The following is a 27,139-nucleotide window of genomic DNA, read 5'->3' on the forward strand; positions in this document are numbered from 1 at the left end:
AACAGCACTTTAGTCAGAAGTCCACAGTCCGTCTCATTGGCTAAAACCGAGGTGTGGGCGGGGCCCCAGCGGAGCCCGCCTCCCTGCCGGTCCCGTCCCGGCCTCTGAAGGCCCTGGCTGCCAGGCCCCTGCCCCTCCCTCCCTCCCAAGCCAGCCCTATGGCCTCGGTACTGTCGTCTCCTCCTGAGTCTCTGCCCCCCTTTCCCTGGTGAGGACCTCGCAGGGACACCGGTGCCGAGGGACCCAGGCCCCTTCTCCAGATCCCTACCTCGCTAGCACGGGCCACGCCCCTTGCGAAGGCAGGTCACAGGGTCTCCTTCCGAGGATCCGGTCTTTGGGGCCCCATCCTGCCTACCCTCCCCAGACATCACATGAGTATCCTGGAAACATGTAAAGGGGATTGGGGGGAATTAAAGGAGCGTTCGGTTTATAAAATGGTGTGTTTTTAAATTTCTTCTGAAGATGTAGCTGGGATTCTGTGTAGCGTTCTCTGTGATTGACGAGGGTTATTTCATTTCTTTTCCTTTTATAAAGGCAAAATAGGGGCACGATGCTCCTTCATGATTAGCCACACTTTGTGCTCTTTTACTCCCCCATGGGCTCGCTCTCTCCAGGTCTCATTATGAGAAGGGTATTTTTAGTGTTCAGTGTGTTTCCATTAATTGCAATGACTCTTTTTGTGGTTCGAACCCAGCCCTTAGGAGACCCTTCCAGCTGGCACAACCAGCTTCATAACCCAGCTTTCCTGCCATCTGGTACCGCTGCATTGCTGGGGCTCACAATGTGAAATTCCTGTTTCTCCGAGGGTGCTCATTACTTCCGGCTTCTCTCCCTAGCCCACTGGAGACAGAACCCAGGGTCTCCTAGCGCCCCGGGATTACAGGCAGGCACCACCACACCTCGGCTTCCTGTTCCTTAGCATCTAAGCATTTTCTCCTCCCCCAAGTTCACATGCCAGATCACGGGATGGTCGTATACAAAACTTTAGTGTTGTCCCTAATCTCCCTTCAAACTAATATGCAGGGCGTAGACAGGCCAGGTTTACTGGGCGCTGAGCTGCATCGCCTTGGGCAGTGAAGGAGTTGCCTGGCATGGAAAACTGATCCGCTGCAGTTTCATATCCAGTGATTTGGCTCCTCTGTCGGTTGACTCCTATTGGGTGGTGATTCCTGTGATAAGGATGCCCGACACCACCGAGCCAAGGGGACCGAGGGGCATCCAGCCACTGCGGTCAGGAGATACCCTGAAGGGCTGGAGGACAATCCTGACCCCACGGCTGCCACGCCCACCAGAGACTGTACAGCAGGCAGCCTCACATCGGCCCCTGCACACAGTAAGCGCTCAGGCTGGTTTTCCTCTGAGCCCAGAACTAATGTGTCCCATCAGGCACCCGTAGCCCATGGCACCGGCTCCACTGATGTCCAAGTCAGAGCTGGGGACTCAGAATGGAGAGAACATTGGGCCTCACAGTCCATTCACCAGCCACACTGCTGAACACTGGATTCCTTTTCGATGAGATTTTCATCATGTTCTCCTGATCGATAAAATACACAGCCTTCTTTCCTGGCTTAGGGAGAAAAATATGGGCTGCTTTGGGCTTCACTAAAATAGAAGTTCAGCCGGGATGGTGGCACACATCTGTAATCCCAGCACTGGGGAGGCTGAGGCAGGAGGATTGCACTGAGGTGCCAGCCTCAGAACCTGAGTGACTTAAGGAGACCCTGTCTAAAAGTAAAAATGAAGACAGGACTAGGGATCTAGCTCAGTGTGAAGGCCCTGGGTTTGATCCCTAATGCAAAAAAAAAACATAGTAAGATGGTGCCTTAGTCCTTTTGGACTGCTGTAACAAAATACCACAGACAAAGCAGCTTATAAATAAAACTGTATTTTTCACGGTTCTGGAGGCTGCAAGTCCCAAGTCCTGTGTGGTGAGAATCCCTTTCCTGGTTCATAAACAGCTGTCTTCTCACTGTGTCTTCACATGGTGGAAGAGGAGAGGGGCTGGTGTCTCTCAGGCCTCTTTTATGAGACTGCTAATGCCATGCACCAGGAAGGGTGCCACCCTCATGGCCTGACCACCTCCCAAAGCCCCACCTCCTAATGTCTTCACCTTGGGGGTCAGCGTTTCAATGTACAATTTGGGAGAGGGACACTGTGAGTCACTAAAAGACAGGTTTAATTTAGCTCATAGTTTCAGGAGATTCTGTCCATGGTTGGCTGGCACCAAGGCAGGAACATCATGGTGGAAGCGACTGACAGAGCAAAGCTGCTTAGCTCATGGTGCCTGGGAAGCAGAGCAGGGAAACTGTGCCAGAAAGAAACTGGCAAACCAGGTATGGTGGTGCATGCCTGCAATCCCAGCATTCTGGAGGCTGAGGCAGGAGGATTGCCACAAGTTTCAGGCCAGCCTGGAACAGATGAGCCTTAGCTTTCCTCTAAAGTAAAATGAATTCTTTTCATTAATGGGGTGAGAGTTATAAATTTAACTATTTTAAAATGTACAATTCAACAGCATTCAGTAGATGTTTCTGCTCTGCTTTTTGTCCCTGATTCTCACTATAAATCTGGCTAAAAGCAGCCAGAGCCTAAATTTTCCTCCATCAGATCAATTTCTCCACCATCCTAATCTCAGATTTCTGCAAAGTCTCAGAACATGGGCAAAATGTAGACAAATTTTTCCAGAGTGTAGTACCCAACCTCTATCTAGTCCAATTGCCAATGAAGTCTTTGTTCCAACTAAAAGCTCCTGAGCCTGGCCTTTGCTGTTCATATTCCTATCAGTATTCTGACCTTTTGAGCTCTGACCAGAATCACTCATCAGGCTCTGCTTGTACAGCATTCTAGGGCTTCTCTGGCCTGCAACTCTAAACTTTTCCAAACTCCTCCTGCAAACCAGTTTCAAAGGCATCTAAATCACAGTCAGGTACATAGCAATGACCCCATTTCTCCTGTACTAACTTGCTGTATTAGTCTGTGTTCCCATTGCTGGGACCAAATACCTGACACAACTGAAAAGAGAAAATTATTTCAGAGGGTTCAGCCCATGGTCAGCTGGCTCCAAGGAAGAAACATCATTGTGGAAGGACATGGCAGAGCAAAGCTTCTTACCTCATGGTGTCCAAGAAGCAGGGCAGGGGAACCAGGTCCACAGAGAAAGGAGCCAGGGACCATATACTGTTCCCAATGCCCTGGAAAAGGAAAAGCCACTTTGGGAGGCTGAGGCAGGAGAGCTGCAAGTTCATTTTTTGTGCTTTTGGGAGGGGTATTTTGTTTTATTTTGAGACAGGGTCTCACTATAGTTCAGGCTGGACTTGAGCTCATGGTGATCCTCCTGCCTCAGCCTCCCTAGTGCTAGGATTATGGGCAGGTGCCACCCCACCCAACTAGATCCTCTGAATTAACTTTAGAAACCTCTTCTGCAGAGCTGTGGGAGAATGGGTCATCTCCATCTCTTTCTCCATTAATTTGACAAATATTTACTGAGCACTTCCTATGTGCCATAGATTGTACCAAGGTCACAGCTGCTGGAGTAGAGCTGCAGCTCCCTCTTCCTCCTCTGGGGACCAGCAAGTTTCATCCTCCAATGAGCACTCACCCAATACTGTCCCAGAGTGACTTCCTCCTCCTACCAAACACAAGAAGGTGAGCACAGCAGACCAGAGACCTCAGATGCCACTGCCTGCCCCAAGTTGGCCTCATCAACCTGACTCAGGCCAACCTCAGCTCTTGTCTAGCTCAAAGGTCCTAGGCCTGCACCACGCAGACTTCCTCTGCCTTCCTGTGGCTCCATGCACAGGTACATCCGAGGCCATATTAGAGAAGCCATGGAATCAAACTGAGATTCCTCTTGGTTCCCAATATGGCGGCACTTCCTACCCTTTCCATGGCCCAGGGTGGAACGCCAGAGAATGTAAATCTGGGAGGCACAAAGGTGACTGGGAAAAACAAAGGGTGACCCAGAAGCACAAAGGCTGGTGTCTGGATACCTGCTTTGAGGTGGCGAGGGTGGTGTGGGCGATTGTGACACTGGTGACCATGTTTGTTTTTGTTTTTTTGAAGTTTTTACAGTTTATTAATCCTCTCGTGAAAAACCCGCAGTCACTGCAGACAGGCACTGCAAAATCTTTACTCCTTCGGCTGTTCTCCGATCTCCAGCTCGCTTTTTGCCAGCACCAACATTGGCCTTTGTGGTGCCCCTGACTTTCTTCATTCTGTTCTTGCATTCCTTCCGCTGCTTTCTTGATGTCTTTTTCTTCTCACACAGGCCATGTCTTGCAAGTCTATGTTTGGGTTCATTTTTCTTCGCATAATCCAAAGAATCATAAATCATGCTGAAGCCAGTTGTCTTGCCACGCCCGAAATGGGTTCTGAATCCAAATACAAAAGTGACATCTGGCGTAGTCTTGTTCTTTTTGGCGAGTTTTTCCCGAATTTCTGATTTGGTACTGTTGCTTTCCCGGGATGAAGGACATCAATGACCATTTGTTTCCTTTGAAGTAGTCGGTTGGTCATGAACTTCCAGGTCCGGATAGTTACCGCGTCATTCATGATGGCAACAGATCCTCAGTCAGCCAGGGGAGGAAAGAGCTGGTGACCATGTTGAGAACTGCAATCCTGGCGGTGATTATGGGCGGTTGATGAGGCCTCTTTGGGGACAGTGGCCTCTGAGGCCCCGGGTCTGTGCTAACCTTCATGCGTTTGGGGATGGGAGGCAGTGGGGATGGCAAAGATGGGCTGAGGGTGATGCTGTTGGTGACAGCAGCTGTCACCTCCACACAGGTCCAGCATCTCCTTCTCAGATCATTTTGCTACATAGAACTGCAGCTCAGTCTTATTGGCAAAAATGGATGTGTGAAAAAAAAAAAAAAAAAAAAAGCATGGGCCAGGGATTTAGCTCAGTGGTTCTGTTGCCTGCCTCTCAAGCAAAAGGTGTCCAGTTTGATCCCCAGTACCAAAAAAAAAAACAAAACCAGGATCTGATTTGATAAGGAATTGAAAAGAGAATTTTTTCTACCCACACCCACCTCCACTCCACCTCTAGTACTGGGAATAGAACTCAGGGAGTGCTGAACTACATCCTCCACCCCTTTTTATTTCATATTGAGACAGGGTCTCACCAAGTGGGCCAGGCTGGCCTTGAACTTGGCGATCCTCCTGCCTCAGCCTCCCAAGTAGCATACAGACATACACCACCATACCTGGCCAGGAGAGAACTGAAAGAACATATTCATCTTGTGCCCTAGAGATTGTGTGAATATTAACTCATCCCAGCCTTCTTGTTCCGTATTCATAAATATTAGAAGTGGCACTGCAACAAAATGGCTTTCTAGGGTGCCAAAAACTGCAGAAACTCTACTCCTGTCCCAACTTCTCTTCACAAGACAGTTTTGTGTTATTGTGGTTTTTTTGTACCAGGGATCGAACTCTGGTCCTTGCGCTTGCGCAGCAGGCAGTGAAACCACTGAGCTAAATCCCCGGCCCCACAAGACAGTTTTGATCCTAATGCATTGTCCCACTTAATCTTCTGCTGCCCTCTCGATGACCCGAGCGTAGTCTTTCTTTTCTCATATGCATTATTAAAGCCCATGACTCCAAAAGACTATTTTACAGAGAACTAAGGAGACCTGTTTGAGTTAAACTAAAAAGGGCACCTAGACCACAGGTGGCTTAACTTCTGGGCTGGCTGAGAGGGAGGTGGCGACACCTGCTGGCCGTGAAAACACACAGCAAGTGTTACCTCCACCCTAAATCAGATTTTTTTAACTCTTCCGTCTTCTTAAGGCTTTCTTATAAAGTCTGCATGCTGAAATTGGGTTCTGGAGAACAAATGTATTTGGACTACCTTATTTGCCTTTAACACTTTCTTCCTGTGGACCTACTATTTATATTTTTACTTCTTGATGAAAGCTAATTAATCAAAGATATGGGCAAATCGGAGGTCTGTTCCCTTGTTTTTTGATTTCTGACTAAAGATTGAGTCCAGAACCTTCACACTGAGCCATCTCCCTATTCACATAGTAGTTACACTGTTTTGGGTGTTACAGAGGGAAGTTAGAGCAGACAGGAGGATGTGATCGTGTGTAAATACTATGCCATTCCACATAAGGGATTTGCACATTTGTGGATTTTGGTTTCCACGGGGGTTATGCTTGTTTTTTTTTGTTTTGTTTGGGTTGTTTTTTTTAAGACAGTGTCTCACTATGTGGTTCAGGCTGGCCTCAAACTCACTATGTAGCCCAGACTGGCCCTGAACTCACTTCAATCCTCCTGTCTCAGCCTCCCGAGTCGTCAGATTACAGGCATGCTCCACCATGCCCAGCATCCACAGGGGTTATGAGACCAATGCCCTCCAGATACCAAGGGTTGACTACTTATAATCACAGATACTTTTGAGTATTTACTATGTGCCAGGTTTTATGTGTTATCAAATCATTTTATTCTCATCCACCAAAAAAAAAAACCTCTCTGCAGGTATGTACTGTTATAACCATTTTGAGGGGAATGAGACTCAAAGTACTACCTTCCTGAGTTAAGAGGGTGGATCAACTGTCTTTGGATTAACTTTTGGGAGGGCATTTGCCATGACTCAACTTCAGGCAAGAGTCATCCACAAGGTTCTAAGCGGTCCCATTCCAAACCCAGCCCACTGTGGAGAGAAATGAGGTCAGCTTTGCCTGTGACCCCCAGCTGGCATTTGGGCACCTGAACATATCCCCTCCTTGGGGCCAGGGATTTAGCTCAGCAGTTTCACTGCCTGCTGTGCAAGCACAAGGACCCAAGTTTGATCCCTGGTACCAAAATTTTTTAAAAAAAGAAAATATCCCCTCCTTCCCCTCCTCCCAGACACACAAAAAGACTACACTTCCTCACCCCACCACCCTCTGGGCTGAGGCACAGACACGTGACCATCAACTGATGAACATGTGACTACATCACATCCAGGTCAGTGCTCTAAGAGGCAGTGCCTGCTTTGCCATTTTCTGTCTTACCCGGTCCCAAAGGGACTGGCACCTCTCCAGACAGAGGCTGTCCCACTGCCCTGGGGCACACAGACAACAGGGAGCAGGGCCCTCAGCTGACCCACAATGGGGAAAGAAATCTTTGCTCCATTAGGGCCACTGATTCTGGGGTTGTTTGTTACTGCAGCATAACCCAGCCTGACCTGACTGATACAGTTCCCAAAAGAGCTGAAAATGTGAAAGTCTTAAAAGATGACTGAGTGGCAGAGAACAGGGATAGGGTCACAGATTTTCCCCTGGGCTACAAGTAGAGGAAGCAGCCTTGTCTCAAGCCTACTCACTCACCCATTTTGAGGGGAACGAGACTCAAAGTATTACCTTCCTGGGTTAGGAAGGCAGATGATGGGTCATCTGCTTAGATTTAGTTTGTAACCAGGCTGTGGTACACACTGACCTCTGGCCTTTATTTCCCATGGTCCCAGCTCATCTGGTTAGTACTGGGGGTCTTGGAGGGTAAGGACTGAGGAGCTGTAGATGCAGGAACATGCGATGCCAGGAGAGTGGGGAAAGCAGGGAGATGGAGGTGAGGAGAGGGAGCCAGAGATGGGGAGGCAGAGCAGGACGGGGGACAGCAGAGGGTTAGGGCCAAGGAGATGGGGATGGGCAACAAAAACAAGCAGATGGAAACAGGTGGAGGGCCAGAGAACCACAGAGGCCTGGGCTGGGAGAGAGAGGCAGAGAGACTCAAGGCAAAGTGCAAATCTGCTGAGAGTCAGGCAGAGTGGAGCAGGGTGGCCCTAGTCAGCCTTGGGAGTCCTTAGGGGCGGAGGAGGCAGGACCTCCGCTCAAGTCTGACTCTGCACCTCTGCTCTCTATGTCACCTCCAAAGCTTTCCTGGTCTCTGCTGGACTCCACATAGCCAGTGGAGACCTGGTGGCTGCCAGAGCCCCTGGGAATGGAGGTCATGTGGCTCCCACTCGAGGCCAGGCTGGACCCCTGTGCCCCGCCAGCACTGAAGCTGTGGTCCCCAAAGGTGTCGGGTCTGGACACCTGGCCTGTGCTGGAGCTGGGAATGCCAAAAGTGACGCGGCCGATGGAGCCAGGGCCTCGGCCTTTACTGGTCCTGTGGCTCAGGATGGACCCGGGCATCCCACTGGTCTTCCTGGAGGTGCTGGAGAACCCGGCGATCAGAGTGCCGTCCAACTTCCTCGTGGCCTCAGACAGCTCCTTCTGGTTCTGCTCCTGCGCCAGCTCCCGGAGCTTCACCTGGGGCAAGGGGACAGTTGGGGTCCCGGTGGCGGCTGTGGTCCTTGCCCAGATCCCAGGCGTCCCACTCACCGACTTCACCACGAGATGCAGCAGCTCCTCCCTGCTCAAGGGGTAGCTGTCTGTCGCCACAAAGCCAGCGGGGTCCTCTCTAAGGCAGGGAGGAAAGGTCTAGACTCTTGACCTACAAAACGCACTTCCAGAGATCCTCAGCCACCCCGCCTGGCTCTCCCCCTTCAGACACCCGGGGCCTCATCTTACCATGTAGCCCCTGGCATTCCCTGGAAGCATCCCCTTCATCTTTTACCCACCCAAGGCCACCATCGAGTCCCCCAAAACCCTCCATCTCATTTGCTCCCTGCACCCCATCCCACCCTGGGCCTCACAGATTGTCAGGGGGCTGCAGCGTGTCCATCTTCTTTGGAGGCCCCTCCTGTCTCTGGCCCAGGACCAGGAGCGCAGCATCAGCAGAGGAGGACTGATTCTGGGAGTGTTGGAGCAGGGGTCAGCTCCAGCCAGCACCCAACCTGGTCCCTAGGGCATCCACCGTCTGCCTGGTCCCACCTGCATGTCCAGGAAGGCCTGCATTGTTAGGAGCTCCACCAACCGCTTCTCGATGATGCCCAGGAAGAGACCTATGTCCCGATCCCGTGTGTGGGTCCTGACTCCAAGGAGGTCATCGATGATCCTGCTGTCACAATGGGCCTTGGTGAAGAGGAGCTGGATATCTGGGGTCAGGGAGGGACCTGTAGTCAGGGATGTGCCAGCCCATTCTACAGCAACACAATCCAGCGCTGAAGGCTGAAAGGAACTTAGCCCAGCTCAGACATCGAGATAGCACTGTACACCTAACCTCAGGGCTCAGGAGGCCAAATGCAAACCTGACCAATGTCCCCTTTCTTACATACCTCAACTAGGAACAAACTCAACCTCCACCTGACCAACGGGTGCCCTGCTCAGGATGCTGCCAACAAGACACACACACACGAGCACCAGTGAGGCACTGAGCTGCTTTTACGGTCCTAACCTCAGACCCCAGTCGCATCTGACCCCTGGTCACTGTCCTTGGCTGACTGGCCAATGTTATGACCCACACTCACACTGACCGCTGTCAGCCACTTGCATTTTATTAACTGGCTACTGCTAATGAAGTAAGCAGATGCCCGTGACTTGAACAGACACTGCACCCAACCCAGACCCAGAATGACCCCCACGATTCTGAATGCTGGGTCTTTTTATGTAGCTTCACTGCATTTCCATGTATTCTTTAAAATGTGCATCATTTCTATATTTTAACTTCCTAAGGGAAGCCTCAGTGACATTGATAATAACAATTAAAAATGACCTAAATGGCCATCCACAAAGAAATGCCTAACTCTGCAGCAGCCATGTTGTTATGGGTTCAATTGTGTCATGCAAAAGTCATTGTTGGAGTCCTAGCCCCCAGTACCTCAGAATGCAACCTGATTTAAAAATACGGTCATTGGAGATGCTTTAGTTAGGACAGTATAGGGCTGGGGATTTAGCTCAGTGGTACCGCCGTCTGCCTCGCAAGCGCAAGGCCCTGAGTTCAATCCCCACTACCAAAAAAAATAAAGACACTGTGGAGTATGATTAGTGTCATTAAAAGGAGGGTGGACACGGACACAGACACAAACAGGGAAGATGATGTGAAGAGACACAGGGAGAAGCCATCAGCAAGCCAAGGAGAGACGCCTGGAACAGACCACCCTCAGCCCTGAGGAGAAACCAGCCCTACTGACAACATGGCATCAGACTTCCAGCCTCCAGACTGTCAGACAATACATTTGTTGTTTAAGCCACCCAGTGTGTGGAGAATCATTCCTTTGGGGGTTTGTTCAGTTGTTTAGTGGTACTACTGGGTACATCCCCAACCTTTTTTTTTTTTTTTGAGACAGGGTCTCACCAAGTGACTAACTTGCCCAGGCTGGGCTCAAACTTACAATCCTCCTGCCCCAGCCTCCCAGACTGCTGGGATGACAGGCGTGTGCCACCACACCTGGCTCAGTTGGTGATATTCTGATATGACAGCCCTAGCCCTCACATGCAAACTAATTTGTGACAGGTCGCAGACTTCAGTATGGATGCTAAAATCGCAACTTTGTGGTGGAAAACTCAGGAGAATGGCTTCAAAACGTCGGAGCAGGCACCTCAGAATGGGTAACACTGAAATGTCTGGGAGTAAAGAGCGCTGGGGGGGCGGGGCGGGGGGGGCCACAACTCACAGGCTCACGTGTCAGCCCGAACTCTGGGATTTCCTAATAGATCCCAACACAGACCCACACGATGAGCCAACAGTCCCACACCTGGGCCTCCCCGGACAGATGGCCATAAGACAGTTTGGATGGGTGGGTGGATGGATGGATGGACAGTCCGTGCGTGGACAAGCGGATGGATGTGAGGTGGAATACTAAGTGCACAAATCTGTCCTGGGACAGGCTCCTCCGAGGACTCCACATCTTTCCCGAGGGCGCTTACCGGCCTTGAGCCTCTCCAGCAGCTCCCGCAGGCTCTGGCACCGGGCCTCTAGCTGCTCAGCCTCGGCGCACACGACGTCCACACGCTGCTGCAGGGCAACACGCTGCTCCTCGAGCAGGCGTGGGCTCTCCAAGCGCACCCGCTCGCTGGCCAAGGCCTCCCGGATCTGCGGGGGGGGGGGGGCCCGGGGCGCTGAGCGCGGGGCGGGGGCGGGGGCGGGAAGAAGGCGGCGGGGCGGACCTCACCCACCTCTTGGATCTCTTCTCTGAGGTAGTGTAGCTCTGAGTTCTGCTCGTAGATGAAGTTAAACTCGGCGAAGTTGCGCTCCTCGACTGGGCGAGACGGGAAAGGCGGGGTCCAGAGGGACAGACGGAGATGCGCAGCCAGGAAACAGGGACGAAGCGGTCACACAGCGGAGAGAGAGGTGTTGAGAAAGACGCAGCCAGAGACAATGGGAGACAGAGATGTAGGCAGGTGGAGCGACAGGGCCCAGAATTACAGCGTGATTCCGAGTGAAAGCGACCGAGAGGGCCAGCGACAGAGATGGAGAGATACAGAGAAAAGTGGAGATGCTGGGAAAGAGGGCGACAGTGCAGGGACAGGAAAACAGAGGGCGTCGGGTGGGGGAGGCGGGCAGAGAACAAATGAAAGGGCAGGTGCACGTCCGAGGGCGACAGGAACCACAGGGAAGGGGCACGGACGCCAGACAAGGCGGGGTCGAGAGACTGAGGACGGGCTGGGGACAGGAGCGGGGACAGACAGGCCTGACCCTACGCCGGCGGGGCGGCAGGGACGGTGACCCGGGCCGGTCCGCGCCTGCTGCAGGGCGCCCACTCACTCTCCAGGTACTTCTGCACCAGCAGGTCGGGGTCGCTCTCGCCCGTCAGCTGGGACAGTTTAGTCAGGGCGTCCTCATACCGCAACACCAGCCTCTCCTGGGAGGTCTTTCGGAGTCCTTCCGCCGCCTCGCGGACTGGGGGAGCAGCAGGGTCCCAGGGGTTGGCCCCGCCCACGTCCACCGGGGCCCGCCCCTTCCCTTCCGCCAGGCCCCGCCCGTTTTCACCAGCCACGCCCTTTCCCCTTTCCGCCAGGCCCCGCCCCGCACAGGCGCGGGACACCTGGAGCCTTCTGAGCCGCTCTGGGCCGGCCGTGAAAGTCAGGCGGCCCGGGCCTCACCCCGCTGCTCTTGCTTCTGCAGGATGGCGGGATCCGGCTGCCGCTCGTTGTTCTTGAGCTTGAGGAAGCGATGCAGCTGCTCCAGGTGCGACACCTGCCTCAGCAAGATCTGCGCCTCCGTCTCGCTCTGCGCCACCTCCTTCTCCGCCCGCTCCCGCAGCATGCCCATCTTGGCCTTCGCCTCCTCCCTGGGGCAGGGCAGTGGACGGGGGTCAGCCTACAGTCCTCGGAGGAGCAGTGTCAGGGAGGTGACAGGGATGGGGCAGTCAGCTTGGAGTTACAGGGGTGGGGTCCCGGGTACGGGGCACAGTCCGGTTGCAGTTGCTTGTGGTCACGACGAAAAGCAGAAAACATTCTAGGCTCCCAGAGCCGGGTCAGGATGGGGTCATGGGCAAAGTTAGGGCTGGGGTGCCAGGCCTGGTAGGGATGTACCAGCCTCAGCCACCGGTGGGCATTGCTGGGGCGCACACGGGTATCAGGGAGCCCGGGAATTATTGTGTGACCTGGAAGAGGGGGAAAGACGATGAGGTGGCCCAGGTAGAGAACACGCGGACTCCATGAGGTGAACCCAGGGATGAGGTAACCTCGACATCTCTGGGCCTCCTGATAACGGGCGGTGACGGACGTCACCACCCTTTGAGCACACACCCTTTAGGATACTGGGAAGGGCTCCAAGCCTCTCACCCCTGCCCTGCTCAACTGTGAACGCTGCTTTTAAGCTTTTGATGTAGTGCCCCCAGCTGTGAATTCAGCGAGCTCCCTGCCTGCTTCAAGGGCACAGAGACACTGGCCCGGGAGACATAACAAGCCATTCTCCTCAGAGACCAGTCTAGTTCCCACCTCCACCTTTGCCAGTCCTGGGTGCCTCGACTCCGAGCCCCAGCTTCTCGCTCCACTCAGATGCTGCCCTTAAGGCCAATTTAGGCCAGGCCTCCAGGTGGGAAGCCTGGCCTGACAATGGCCAGCACAGGTCACAGTGCTGGCTGCAGCAGCCACGGTGCTTTCTGTGCCTGGGGCTCCACGCCACCTGAGGGCCAGGGAAGGGGGACCCCAACTCCCCGAGAGTCAAGCCCTACAAGGATCAAGTTTCAGCAGCAGATGCCCTCCATCTGCACCACCCTGGCTCAGTACACGGAACTGAGGCTCCCACAGGCAGAGTTTCGCCCCAGATGCTCGTTCCTGACCACACCCACAGCCGAAGCTAGGGGGCTCTACACAGGGAAACCTCAGGAGGGGACATCGAGGCCAGGGCAGGAGGAGGTCAGAACCCTATGTAAATCGAAGCCATGGGTATGGTCAGGGCCCTGAAGGGGTCAGGTGAGAAATGAAAATTAGCAGGAAAAATGAGCAAAGTACTAGCCAGGTGTGGTAGCACATGACTGTTGTCCCAGCACTCCGGAGCCTGAGGCAGGAGGATTGCCACGAATTCAAGGCCAACCTGAGCTACATAGTGGGTTCAAGCCCACCCTGGACTACATAGTGAGATCTAAGAGAGAGAGAGAGACACTAGTGGTTTCCAGGGGATTGGCTGGGGGGTGGGGGGCAGCTGCTCAGTGAGTGAATTTCCCCTTGAGGTGATGAAAATGTTTTAGATCTGGATAGATGTGATAGTTTCAAAACACTATGATTCTATTAAATGCCACTGGGCTGTACGTTTTTTAATGGAAATTTTTGTTATGTGCATTTGAAAGAAGGAGGGAGGGAGGGAGGGAGGGAGGGAGGGAGGGAGGGAAGCTATCACAGACGGTGAGGAAGGCCTGGGCTTTAACAGATGTCATGAGGAATCAGGAGCCAAGAGCAAGAAGAGGTCCTGAGGGACAGCAGACACTGGGCAGAAGATAGGAAAGCCCTGGAGCCCATGAGGACAGGGCTGCAGCTGGGAAAGGAGTGGAGCCCACTAGAGCCTGGCGGGACAGAGAAGCTGCGGCCTGCAGCGGCCTCGAGCCTCGATTCTGTGTCACACAGCTGTTCAGCTGAAACTCTGGCTGGCTGACCCTGATAAATAACCCACTTCTCATTTGCCAGATGCTTGCTGGCTCCAGACCCCTGCTGCACACAGCACAGGGCCATAATCTTGGTGCTCTCTACATCCATGTGCTAGAGGCAGAGGTGGAGCTGACAGGACCCTTGCGCTGCACACACCCAAGGAGCAGGACCATGCCCAAGGAACTGGGTAACCATTGGGGGAGAGAGAAAGGGGCACACTGATTAAAAACAAGGGCTGGGGATTTAGCTCAGTGGTTCCACCACCTGCCTCGCAGGCTAAGGACCGGAGTTCGATCCCCAGTACCAAAAAAAAAGAACCAAATTGGGTTCTAAGCTGGCTGTGATGGCACAGACCTGTAATCCCAGCCACTTGGGGCTGAGGCAGGAGATCCCAAGATAGAGGCCAGCCTGGGCAATTTAGCAAAAACCCTGTTTTGAAGATGTTTAAAATGGGCTGAGGATGTAGCTCACTGTGAACCACCTGCCTAGCATACATGAGGCCCTAGAATCAAAAAACAGTTTCCATTCTGGCAGTGTATTTTTACAAGCTTTATTACTAACACTATTAACTAAATAATCTGAGCATCTAGTTCCTGAGTCCTGAGTCTCCCCAGCCACCACTGCCTGTGGCAGGTGCACCAGGCACCCTGCACTGCAGGCCCTACCTGACAGCGTAGGCTGAGGTGGAAGAGGCAATGAGGGTGCTGACCATCTGCTGCAGGAGGTGGATCTCCTGTCGGGGAGAAGGACAAGGACACACTGCTGCTGCCACCCCACGGCTCACCCCACAGCTTTCCCTGGGCCCCGTGCTTCCCCCCAGGCCTGGACCCTCCTGACTGGCTGCCATGAGAGGTGTTTCAGATATCAGAGGAGGCAATGCCGAGCTGCAAGGCTCACAGGGTGGCTCACAAGAGCTCATGGAGGAGACACACTTACCAGGGAATGTTCCTTAGGGGCCACTCAGCCCTCTTGCTAGGCTGGGGAATTTGTATGAATTTTACCCTATACTCTGGGCTGCACAGTGCTCATCATGCCTGTAATCCCAGCACTTAGGAGGCTGAGGCAGGAGGATCAACATGAGTTCCAGGCCAGCCTGGAATACATAGTGAGTCCAAAGTCAGCCTGAACCGTATAATGAGACCCTGTCTCAAAAAATAAAAAATAGGGCCGGAGACTTAGCTCAGCAAGTGCCACTGCCTGCCTGACAACTGCAAGGTCCCGCAAGGTCCCAAGTTTGATCCCCGGTATCAAAATAAATAAAATAAAAATAAAAACAACTCCAAAAAAAAAAACATAAAATAGAAACTAAGGAGACAGGTGGCCTGGCTGCAGGCAGGGGCTGTGTAGGAATGAGGTGGAAGAGTGGGGGAGGTGAGGATGTTTTTGGAATAGTTCTGGTCTGGGAGTCTTCTTCATATTTACACATTCATGAGGGAGATTAAATCAACAAAGACTGGAGAGAAAACTAAAACTGAATGCAAACAGAAGTGAATGAACCTAGCTGTATTTCAAATGATGAACATAACCACACAGAAAACCAAGCACAGGAACTGTGCCAGGGAACCGGAGTACAATTATCTGAATGTGTGCAGAGCCCCACAGCCCCAAGAGAAAACCAGGCTGCAAGCAGAGCTTGAGCCCTTCGTAGGCGGGGGGAGGCGTGGCAACTCTGAAACTCACTGAAGCTGCTGGTATTATAGACAGCCAAGCTAGGTAGAAATATTACAGGCAGTCAGACAGGGCTGAACCCTCGAGAGAGTCAGTGCAGAGACGAAAACACATTACAGGCCTGGGATGTAGCTCAGTGGCACCACACCTGCCTCTTAAGTGCAAGGTCCTGAGTTCAATCCCCATTACCAAAAACACATTACAACTGGGGCTGGAGGCACATCTGTTGGAGGCCAGGCCTTAAGATAAAGAGGACATGACCAGGCCTACATGCTTCCCCAAGGGATAAGATAGGTGGTGACACCTGGCCCAATAAAGTCCAGACAGACATCAGTCACCCCCATGGGTGACCAAGACCTCCAGATCCAGCCTTTCCTAAAAAAGTTCTTTGTTGGGGCCGGGGATTTAGCTCAGTGGTGCCACCACCTGCCTCGCAAGTGCAAGGTCCTGAGTTCGATCCCTAGTACCAAAAAAAAGTTCTTTGTTCTTCCCATGCAGACTCGCTAAGTGACCTGCTTCCCCATTGGATCAGTATTACCTAAGCGGCTATACTTGTAATCTTATTGGTTGATCATAATTTTGTCTCACATTGTAGCCACCTTGTGATTTTGTTCTATAAAACTTCCTCTGTGAAGTGGAGTTCCCAGCAACCCACTCGGGCCCCCTCCTGGCTCTCAGGAGCTAAAATCTGTCCTTCTCAATTTTTCTTACTCTTTTTTTTTTTTTTTTGTACCGGGGATCAAACTCGGGTCCTTGTGCTTGCACAGCAGGCGGCAAAACCGCTGAGCTAAATCCCCGGCCCCAATTTTTCTTACTCTTAAACTCGGTTGTTTCTTAGAATTCATTCTTCAATTTGGGGGAATGCAAACTCGACATATCTGACATCTAGCAGGTTGGGAGCTGTATTATTTCCCCTATGTCCTTTGAAGGTCCTATCTCTGGGAGCCGAGGTTCCAACTGCAGGCGAAGAGAGATGGGAAGATGAAGTGGGGGGTATACTGAGGAAAACCTGGCAATGCTGGATTGAATTTATTTTTCAGTTTTTTTAAAACAAGGTCTCACTATGTTGCCCAAGTTGTCCTTGAATTCATCACCCTCCTGCCTCAGCCTCCTGAGCACTGGGATTATAGGGGTGTGCCACCATGCCTGGTTAGACTGGAATTTGAGGTATCAACAGGAACTAATAATTTTAAGACACATGAGTAGATGTCCCACGCTTCCAGGGAAAGGACCTCAAAGAAGGCTGCCCCCATAGCGCTAAGACTTTAGTGCTGGTGTCTTGGCTTCCCCACACCTACTCCTACAAGAAAAAAACAGGGTTGAGACAGAACAAGCTCAGAATTACTAGTGCTTCTATGAAATGGGTCCTTAAGAACTAGGAGTTTGGGGGTTTTTTTTAAGATAAATCATCTCTCCAAGCTTCCTTGGGCTTAGAGTATAAACTGTCACACACACCCCCTGAGGCCAGCGAATGACAGAAAAGTGACATTTGTGCCCGGACACTGGCAAAGTAGCACATCCATCTGAAAGAAACATGCAGGTGCCAGCCCCAGGAGGGGAGGCTTGATTTTATTTCCACAAGGGAGGGAAGGAGTAGAAGGGCAAGTGATAAAACTGTGTAAAGGGCTGGGGATTTAGCTCAGCGGTTCCACCGCCTGCCTCGCAAGCGCAAGGTCCTGAGTTGAGTCCCCGGTACCAAAAAAAACCAAAATAAATAAAATAAATAAAAAGGCAGGAGGATGTAGCTCAGTGGTAGAGCAGCCAATACTGCAAAACAGATGAACTAACTAACTAACAAATTGGAGATGTGCCCAAAGGACACAGAGTCAGTGTGAAAGGGCACCTGGCCACCAAATGTGAGAAATCTGAACAGCAAAATGAGCAACAGCCACGTGAGTGACAACGCACAGAATAAAGCAAGAACACACAAATGCTTCCTGGTGAGACAAATACACAGCAGAAGAAGCCAGCATGGTGGTGCATGCATGTGATCCTAGTACTCAGGAGACTGAGGCAGGAATATTGCCACAAGTTCAAGGCAGCCTGGGCTGCATAGTGAGTTCAAGGCTGGCCTAAACTACCCAGTGAGATCCTGTGAAAAGAAAGAAAGAAAGAAAGAAAGAAAGAAAGAAAGAAAGAAAGAAAGAAAGAAAGAAGAAAGAAAAAGAAAAGACAGGGAACAGTAGAAAAATCACCCTTTGCAGCCATTGCAGTACTACGCATTCAGGTAGGAATCATTCACAGGCGCTAACAGGGCCCATGAAAGTGCACCGGGACAGGACATTTATTTGGTCTCAGAGAATCTGCCCGCAGACACGTGCTCATCACAGAGAAGGTGAACCCCGTGATCAAAGACAGCCTCGCTGGCCACAGGGTGAACGACATCAGCTGTAAGGCACGGAGACACCTGCTGGCTCGCTCCTGCGGAGCCCCTAAAGCACAGGCCCGGAATCCAACCCCGAAGACCGAAGACCGGCCACGTGCGGGGGAGTGGCACTGCACGGCCGAGGCAGGAAAATCAAATCGGCCTCAAAGGACATGAGCGGGCCGAGCAGGGAACTTGAAATATGGACTTTTTGGGATTCCGGCAACGTTCAAGTTCCTGCCATGGGTAACTACACTGTTGGTAAAAGCACACCGCATCGCCGGGGCTGGGTGATGGAGCTTAGTGGTACAGCGCTTGCCTGATAAGCAGGGGACCCTGATCAATCTCCCAGCACCAAAAATAGCGAATAGCACCTTAGGGGACCACACCCCAGGTTCCCGTGTGTCCCCAGCAGAAAGGAGGCCGCTCTGCCCATCACAGTGCCTCCTCCTGCACTTCCCATCTCCACCTGGATTCCACACTGGGCCCCAACCCAAACCAGGAAGCCGGGATGCCTTGGGGAGGAGCGGCCAGGGTCCCCTTGCCACTCACTGACCTTCTTCAGCTTGCGGTCCACACTCAGGTACCGGTTCCGCTCAATGCGCAACAGGTCCAGCTCCTCCCTCAGGGCGGAGTTGCGCATGAGCTGGACATTGAAGCGACAGGTGACCTGGGAGCAGGAACACGGAGTCTTGCAGCCCAGCCTGCCACCCTCCCCTGCTCAGCTGAGCATCGGGCACTGGCGAGACAGGGACCAGCCAGTTCCCACCTGGGGGACTCTGAGAGCAACACCTGCCCTCCAGCCCCAGGTCCTTTCTCCTGACGTGGCCCCCTCCTGCCTGGAAGCAAACCCCTCTGCTCGATTCTCCCCACCCCAAGTCCAGGCCAGGACAGAGCCTGGGCCACCTCACCCTGTCCAGCTGGTCCTCCAAGATCTTGATCCTCCGCCGGATCTTGACTTTCTGGTCCAGGGTGAATCCCGGAGCCATGGCAACCTTGCTCTGGGTGAAGATCCGGGCCTCCCACTCCTGGATCTGAAAGAAAGACGATGATGCCCTGTTGGTGCCTGGAACAGATCAAATGCTGCAGGGGGCAGAGCGGCAGTGTGGCTGACATCTGCTGTCCCTGAGGCCCCAGCAGCCCCCAAAGCCCCCAGTCTTCCCTGGTGCCCAACCCTCCACGTGGTTTGGGTGGGGCTCCCAACCCAGGCACAACCCACGGCACTGCAGGCCACGGGCCAGGCCTGGCCAGGACCTCTGCCTCCGCTCCTGGGATTTGGGGGAACCACAAGATGCAGGGTGGGGCTGGGAGGACCCTGGGTCACCGAGGCTGGCAGGCCGAAGTGCAGAGTGCCTGACAGGTGCCAGCGTGAGCCTGACGACGTTGGAGCCCACCTGTGTCTGAAGCCAGCCTCCCACCCGTCCTTCCCACTTCCGTCCTCATCCTCACTTATATGCTCTGTCTTCCCGACTGAACTGAGGGCTTAAAAAGGGCAGAGATCTAAACCGGGTGTGGTGGCATGACTGTAATCCCAGCACTCGCACTTGGGAGGCTGAGGCAGGATGGATTGCCACAAATTCAAGGCTGTGAATTTCATGAACTCACAATGCAGCCCAGGCTGGCCTCGAACTCACAGCGATCCTCCTGCCTCAGCCTCCCGAGTGCTGGATTACAGGCGCGCCCTCCCACACCGGGCTGACCTTGTATATACTTGAGGAGGACATTGACGCTGGTCGGACACCACATGAGCTACCGGCTCGGTGTAGTGCACAGGCCCGACACTAGATGGCGCTACTCTCCTTTCAGGGATGTCGCATCTTTGTAAAAATGAGTTGTCAGGGCCTACTGCGATAAAAATCAAAAGACTGCAAATGTTACCTTACCGCTGGGACAACTAAGCAAAGCACACAGAGGATGCCTCTGCATTCATTCTTACAGCCGCGTGTGAATCTACAATAGCCCCAACTAAACATTCAACTAATTTTTTTTTTTTAATTTTCCATCTTGAAAAAGCAATGACTGCACAGCATAGAAGCGACACAGGAGTCACCTGGGACAAGGGCCGATGTTCAACCAGACTCCAAGAGCAGAAATGTGGCTCAGCGCGCCGAGGCCACATTCCAGCCTGGTAATTACGGCTTTTGAGTATGAAATACAGATTTGTGCCAGGCAGGGGGCACAGACCTGTAATCCCAGCACTCAGGAGGCTGAGGCAGGAGGATCAAGTGTTCAAGGTGAGCCTGCGCTACACAGCAAAACTCTATCTCAAAAAAACCCAAATAATAATAAATACAATTATTAACGGTGTGATACTTGGGGTCACTGGAAACAACCAGGGAGCCCAGTGTTATGTTTTGTGAGCCAGCTGTTAAAGCTGGTGGCATGGAGCTGACCATGGCATTAGTTTTCTATTGCTGCATAACTGTCTCAGCCAGCTTCCCCTACTATGACAAAATAACTGGGCCATGAACCTAGGAAGAGAAAAGCCTTCTTCAGCTCACAGTTCTGAAGCTTCTGGCCCAAGATCCAGTGGCCCCATTGCCATGGGCCCTGGGAGGGCACCGGGTGGCAACCGCAGGGGGTGGGTGTGTCAGAGCCTCATCATAGCCAGGAGGTGGAGCGCCCCTGTCTCCTCAGAGAACCCACTTCCTCGGTGCCCGCAAGACAGCATCTCTTCCGTCTGCATCCACTGAGATGGGTCCTAAATGTCACAACCTGATCGCCAGAGGGGCATCTGTCACCCAGGCCTCATTCTATGGGGTAGCAGCAGGTCCCAGGTTCTGCCAGATTCAAGAGGAGGGGATGCTTGGAGCTGTGGCTCATGGGGACATCTTTGTGTCTGCTCACCAGTGGGAGCATGGGCGTCATGAAAATCAGCAAATGCTGAAATTGAGGTACTTTTGACCCCTAGGAGCTGTTTCCCAGTACACTTCTGGCTGACAAGGATTTATTTCAATGGGGGCTAAAAAAGTTACTGGGAAGCCAGATATGGTCCCAGTTACTCAGGAGGCTGAGGCAGGAGGTTCACCTGAGCTCATGAGTTTGAGTCCAGCCTAGGCAATGTAGTGAGACCCCCAACTCAAAAAAACAAAAAAGGACGCAGAAATTCAGGGTTCCAGGAAAAATTAGGACCCATTCATTCAAGGAATTCTTCTCAAGATTAGGAAACATTCTCTTCCAATTTTTTTTTTTTTTTTGGTACTAGGGATCGAACTCGGGACCTTGCGCTTGCAAGGCAGGCACCGGAACCACTGAGCTAAATCCCCGGCCCTTCCAATTTTTAAAAGTACCCAGATTTTGCTTTTCACATTTAGGTCCCTGATCCAAGTAGAATTTAGGTTTCTATAACGTGTGGGCAGGAATTTTTTACTTGAACAAATCTAAAGTGTACAATTTGATAAGTTTCAACATAATCCATCACCCCAGAAGTTCCCCCTTTGGCACCCGCTTTGGCAGTTCCTCTCCCTATTCTTGTCCTGCAGCCCCGCCCCTCAGCACCCGCCCACCTGTTTTCTGCCACCATAGATTAATTTACATTTTCTGGAGTTTAATAGAGTAGAACATTACCAGAATCATAGGTTGTGAACTACTCTTTGGGGGGGGGGGGTCTGGCTACTTTCACTCAGAATGACTCTAAGATTTCCCTGTGCTGTTGTATCAACAGTGCACCCCTTTTCATTGGTAAGTAATATGCCATGGTACATCTGTACCAGAATCTGTCCATCTTTCACCCACTGATGGACAAATGGGTTGGTTCAGTTTTGGATTTTACAAATAAAATTCCATTACTGTCAATGTTAATGTACAATTTCTTTTTTTTTTTCCTTTGTTTGGTTTTTGTTTCTTGAGACTGTCTCATTATGTAGCCCATGCTGGCTTTGAACTCGTAGTCATCTTCCTGTGCTGGGATTACAGGTGTGCAACACCACGCTCAGCTCATGTGTGGTTTCTTGTATGGACAAATGCTTTCTTTTCACTTGGGTAAATATCCAGGAGTGAAATCCTACTGTAGGCAGTTTGATCTTTTAGTAACTGCTGCCCTGGTTTCCCACAGAGGCTTTACCATCTTAAAGTCTCACCGGGACTTGACTAATACCCATGAGTCCCTGGGCTGGGGCCTCAGTACTGACAAAAAAAAAAAAAGCAGCACTTATAACAGATTGGAAAATTTTTTTTTGGTACCGGGGATCAAACTTGGGACCTTGTGCTTGCGAGGCAGGCAGCGGAACCACTGAGCTAAATCCCCGCCCCCAGAGTGGAAATTTTTTAAATTCATCCTTAGCGCATGCAGTTTAAGAATCACTGATTCATAATTTTTATCCATAAAAACCTAAATGGAGGGCCAGAGGTTTGGCTCAATGATTCTGCCGCCTGCCTTGCAAGCTCAGGGTCCTCAGTTTGATCCCCAGTACCAAAAAAAAAACCTAACTGGAAACTAATTCTGTGTTTTCCTTATGTCTCTCTTGCTCTCTTGTTGTTGAAAGATCCTTCCTGGATAGAGCAGCTGGAGTTGACAGCTCTCCCCTGTGGTCCTCACAGTAGGCTCCGTCTTCTCATTGTCAATGTTTCTTTTGAGAAATCAGCTGTCAGTCTCGCTGCGGCTCCTTTGAAAGCGATGTCATTTTATGCTCTGCCTGCTTTACTATTCCGAAGCTTCCCTGTCCCCTGTAGGATGTGGGTTTTCATCTGCCCCGTTTAGGGCTCTGAGGCCTCCTGGAATCTGTGGGTTTGTTTTTTTACTGGTGCTAGTCATTGTCCCACGAGACCTCCACTCCCGTTCTTGTCCTCCTCTCCTTCTGACACTGTCGCTATATTATATTAAACTTTCTTGCTGTGTTTCTTAGCCGTCCTTCCATATTCCCAATTTCTTCTTCCTTTTTTTTTTTTTTTTGGTACCAGGGATCGAACTCACAACCTTGCCCTTGTGAGGCAGACACAGTGCCACTGAGCTAAATCTCCGGCCCCTCAATTTCTTTTCTCTCTGTCCTAGATCAAGATGGTCTCTTCAACAAATTCTTTAGTAAGCTGGACGTGGTGGCACATGCCTGTAATCCCAGCACTTAGGAGGCTGAGGCAGGAGGATCACAGTGAGTTTGAGGCCAGTGTACACTACCTGCTGAGTTCAAGCCCAGCCTGAACTACTACAAAGCGAGACCCTGTCTCAAAAAGCCAAAAAAAAAAAAAATTTCTTTCTTCAGCTTTTATTTGGCCTATTTTCAGTCTCTTCCAGTAGCATATAAACTATGTGAATAGAGGTCCTTGTCTGTTTCATTCACTGTTGTGTGCCTGAGCTTAGAACCCTCAGAATCTGTGTTGAAGGAGTGAAAGTCATGCGTCCTCGCCCTCATGGGGACTTCCCAGTCTCAGAACTGGGGACCCTAACCCCCACCTGACCTGCAGTTTTCCATAATCACATTTCTTAGGGGAAAAGAATCCATGTTATTAAGATAATAAAATCACCCTGCTTGGGCCTGACTCCAGTAAGTATCCATGAAAGGCTAAGGAAAGTGAACTTAAGCGGCCAGCCCCCACCGAGCCACTACACTCCCAGCCCGACCACCCTGAAACCAGAATTCCACTTCCCAGGGGCAGTCAGGTGAGACCGAGGGCTGTGCTAAGACTCACAGAAAATCTCCTGGAAGAAAACAAACCAGCAAACAAAAATGGACCACATGACAGGCAGAATAACGGTCCCTGCACACATCCACATCCTAGTTTCTAGGACCTGTGGTTTACTGTTTCCGTGACTGACCAAACGGACTCTTCGGATGGGATACAGTTTAGGGTCTTGGGACGGGGAGATCTCCTGGGTCTTGGGGGTGGGACCCAGTGTCACCACGGGGGCCTAATAAGTGAAAACGGAGTACAAGGGGTGGAGAAGGCATGGGTCAGAGAGATGCAGCCATTGCTTGCTTTGAAGGCAGGGAAAGGGACCACGAACCAAGGTGAGGGGGCACTGAGGAGCTGAAAGCAACTGAAAACACACCGTCCCCTTGAGCTGCCAGAAAATGCAGGCCTCCAGCCCAAGAATTTTTTTGGTTTTTTGCTCTTTTTCTTTTAAACTCAGGAACTTGCATTTGTGAGGCAGGCATGGAACCAATGAGCTAGATCCCCATCCATGTTTGTTTGCTTTTTGAGACACGGTCTCACTATGTACCCCAGGCTGGCCTGGAACTTGAGGTGATCCTCCTGCCTCAGCTTCCCAAATACTGGGATTCCAAGTATGTGCCACCATGCCCAGCAGAACAGCAAGACTGTGTGGTCATTTGTTACAGCAGCAATGAGAAAGCGATACAGACTACCAAGGGGAGTAACTTTCAAACTCTGGTGAGCCAGCAATGTACAAGAAAACATTTGGTTTAGACTTTAGGCAGGTGGGATTTTTAAATGAAAAGTAGGTTAGAAATAGCAGAATGAATCTCACATAGGGGAAAAGTTACTTGGTGAAACTTCTGTCTGAGATCTGTTTGTGTGTATGTTTATAGCTCTATACATCCAGGTGTACGTGGACCGTATCACAAGGAGTCATGGTCGCAAAAACTTGGACACAAGCCTAGAGAAATCACATCGTTTGCAAGGTCAGAAAGCACGGTCTCGAGGCGATGGATTAGAAATCTGTCTCGATTCTGCTGTCCCCATTGTCCTTTTGCAGAGGGAGAAACGGGCCCAGAGAGGCAAAGACACACTCACAGACAGCCACACAGCCCCGAGGTGGCAGAGCCGGGATCCGCGGGCCGGCCCGGTTTTGCAGACTGAGAACGTGAGCAAACACCACCGCAGCGCCTGCCCTGCGCACCCACCTGCTGGTCCAGGACTCGGCTCTGCTCCTGCAGCTCCTCTGCCTCCGCGTGGGCCTGGACCCTGCACCTGAGCAGCTGACCCATGCTCTCCAGCCTCTCGCTGTCTCGCAACCGCTTCGCCTGGCTCTGGGCCGCGCCGATCTGCATCTGGAGCTTGGCCCGCGCCTCCTCCAGGCCCCGGATCTCCTCCCTGCCCAGGCCGGGGTGCGGGAGGGGACCAGGCTCAGCGGGGCTAAAGGCTGGACCCCCGCGGCCCCGGACGCCCCTCCCCGGGCAGGCCGGCCCCTCACAGCTGCTTCTGGATGCGCTGGTGGACCTCCTTGCTGTAGGTCTGTCTCTCCGTCTCCATCACCTTGCACTGTCGCTGCAGTCGGCTCAGCTCCCAGTCTGGGGAGGGCGGCCCAGGCAAAGACGCTACGGGCACCTGGACCTCCAGCACCCGCCTCCCTGGGACCCAGGAATTCTGAGCCCTTAGAGTTTCACAAACTGCAAAGGAACTTCGGACCCAGCCCCAACAGCCCTTCAGGACGTCTCAGTTCCCGGTTTCCTCGGGCTCCCTCCTAGCTACACCCCAGTGACCTCGGGATTCCTTCCCGCTCCGACTTTGGGCGGGGGCCTGTTCCTACCACTAGAGGGCGCCCCCTGGAAGGCCAAGGGTCCTCCCAGGCCAGGGTCCCTACCCGGCTCCCTCCTTCCCCTCCGCCCCACCCTCCCGCCTCCTGCCCCTCTCTGCTGGTCCCCTGGGCCTCAGGCGCACCCTTTCCTGCCTGAACTAGCACCAGACTCCTCCTCAGCCACCCTGCACAGTTCCCAGGGGTCTTCCAGGGACTCTGCTCCTCCCCCTGCTCACAGGCCCCAAGGCGCCCCAGCCTCAGCTCCTCAGCCTGGTGTTGGCGTTCAAGGCTCCCAGTGAACTGACCCTACTCCTCTCTCCGGTCCCGCCCACCAGCTCCCACCTGCCAAGACCTAGTGGTTCTCAACCAGGTGCAATTCTGCTGGGGAAAGGGGGGTTACTGACAACTGATGAGAAGAAGCCAAGGACAAAGCACCGGCTGGGGCGAGGATAACAAAGAATTATCCCACCTCGACTGTCAACAATACCGAGGTTGAGGAATCCTTCTTTAGCCACACACCGTTCTCTAAGCAAACACCCGTCCCTTCCTTCGCCCCACAGCAATTCCTGGGAGGAGTTCGGGCCCCAGCAAACTTCGCTGCCGGAAGTCTTCCCGGACCCCTCCGCTGCCTAGGCCTGGCCCACCCATCGCAGCGGGCCACCTCCGCCGGGCACACGTCTCTTCCCCACTAGAGGGCGCTCCTGAGAGCCCTCTCTGCCCCGATCCAGAGGCAGCGGACCAGGAACGCGGGGGCGCTGAAGACGGGAAAAGAAAGGGTGGATTGAGAAAGAACACATGAATTACCCAGGCCCTCCTGGAAGACCTCGCTGCCCTCTGAGCGGATGCTCATTGCAGAGAGTCCCAAAGGCATCATGGCCAAAGAGGGCGGGTCTCCTGTAGGCAAGGACACGGAGACTTCAAACAGAGGACAAGCGAAGGGCTGGGAGTTGCAAGAGGGCGACGCACAACCGCTCTGGCCTTTCTCTGAACCTCAGTTCCTCCAAGGGGCTGGGGGTCGACGTCCTGATCTCCCACCACCCACACGTCGGACTTGGTCCGGGCTCCGGGTCTGGCCCTCGGCATCTCCGACGCCGGGCTCCCTAGGACAGGAGAAGGGGACGCCCCAGCCGGCCGCGGAATGGGGCAGCCCTACCTGCACGAGTACCCTGACCTATCCTCGGTGCTGCAAGCTCACTGTTGTGATCTGGTTACTGGGGAGATAAGAGGCCAATGAGGCGGAGGACAGCGCCCAGGGAGGGGCTGAGGCGGCGGGGAGGCCGGGAGGCCTCAGGGGCGGGACGGGCTAAGATTGACAGGCTGTCGGGTCTGCAAGGGGCGGGGCGGGGCTTCGGGCTGCAGTGGGGAGGAGCCAGGGACCTGCAATGGGCAGGGAGGAGTTCAGGCCCTGTGAAGGGGCGGCTGCGGAGTGCGCAAAGGGCGGGGCTGCGGGGGCGGGGGAGGAGCCAGAGGCTTTACGGGGGAGAGGGGAGGAGCCAGGAAAATATTCTGAGCAGGGCGTGTAAAGGGCGGGACAAAAGGAGGGGCTCGGTACAGTAAAGGGGGGGGTCCCTCGGGGATTGGCGAGGGGCGTGGCTCAGGTACTTAAGGCTACAGAGAGACAAGGGGAGAGGCCAGGAGTGTTTAAGGGGTGGGGAAAGGGAAGGGGCGTGGGTACTGTAAAGGGCAGGGCCTCTAGCGCTGGCGAGGGGCGGGGCTGCGGGGTTGACAGGGGGCGGAGCCAAGGGCTGGCAAGGGGCGGGGCTCCGGTAGTTAAGGGCCGGGATGGGGAGCTTCAAGGTTGGAAAA

The 27,139-nt window shown here is 52.9% G+C and overlaps 1 protein-coding gene and 1 pseudogene across 2 annotated transcripts; both read right to left on the reverse strand.

Moving 5' to 3' along the window:
* Positions 1-1,869: 1,869 nt before the first annotated feature.
* LOC147821365 (small ribosomal subunit protein eS24 pseudogene) lies at positions 1,870-7,213 on the reverse strand (annotated as a pseudogene).
* A 189-nt stretch (positions 7,214-7,402) lies between these two features.
* Odad1 (outer dynein arm docking complex subunit 1) lies at positions 7,403-26,622 on the reverse strand. Of its 2 annotated transcripts, XM_004867026.4 has the most exons (15): positions 26,487-26,622; positions 26,138-26,227; positions 25,010-25,106; positions 24,720-24,909; positions 18,831-18,953; positions 18,476-18,589; positions 14,552-14,619; positions 11,901-12,088; positions 11,563-11,697; positions 10,974-11,056; positions 10,725-10,890; positions 8,790-8,953; positions 8,612-8,709; positions 8,298-8,376; positions 7,403-8,225 (listed from the first exon to the last, which is right to left on the reverse strand). In XM_004867026.4, the coding sequence occupies exons 2-15, from the start codon at positions 26,205-26,207 to the stop codon at positions 7,761-7,763; spliced, it is 2,040 nt and encodes a 679-aa protein (XP_004867083.2). In that variant the 5' UTR covers positions 26,208-26,227; positions 26,487-26,622; the 3' UTR covers positions 7,403-7,760. The 2 variants fall into 2 exon arrangements, with proteins under 2 accessions (XP_004867083.2, XP_087056685.1); XM_087200559.1 differs by lacking the exon at positions 26,138-26,227 and having other exon boundaries at positions 25,010-26,088; positions 26,487-26,600.
* Positions 26,623-27,139: the final 517 nt, after the last annotated feature.

The sequence above is a fragment of the Heterocephalus glaber genome, unplaced genomic scaffold (genome assembly GCF_053883595.1).
Source record: "Heterocephalus glaber isolate CG9 unplaced genomic scaffold, H.glaber_assembly_v1.0 deba00001744, whole genome shotgun sequence".
Lineage (NCBI taxonomy): Eukaryota > Metazoa > Chordata > Mammalia > Rodentia > Bathyergidae > Heterocephalus > Heterocephalus glaber.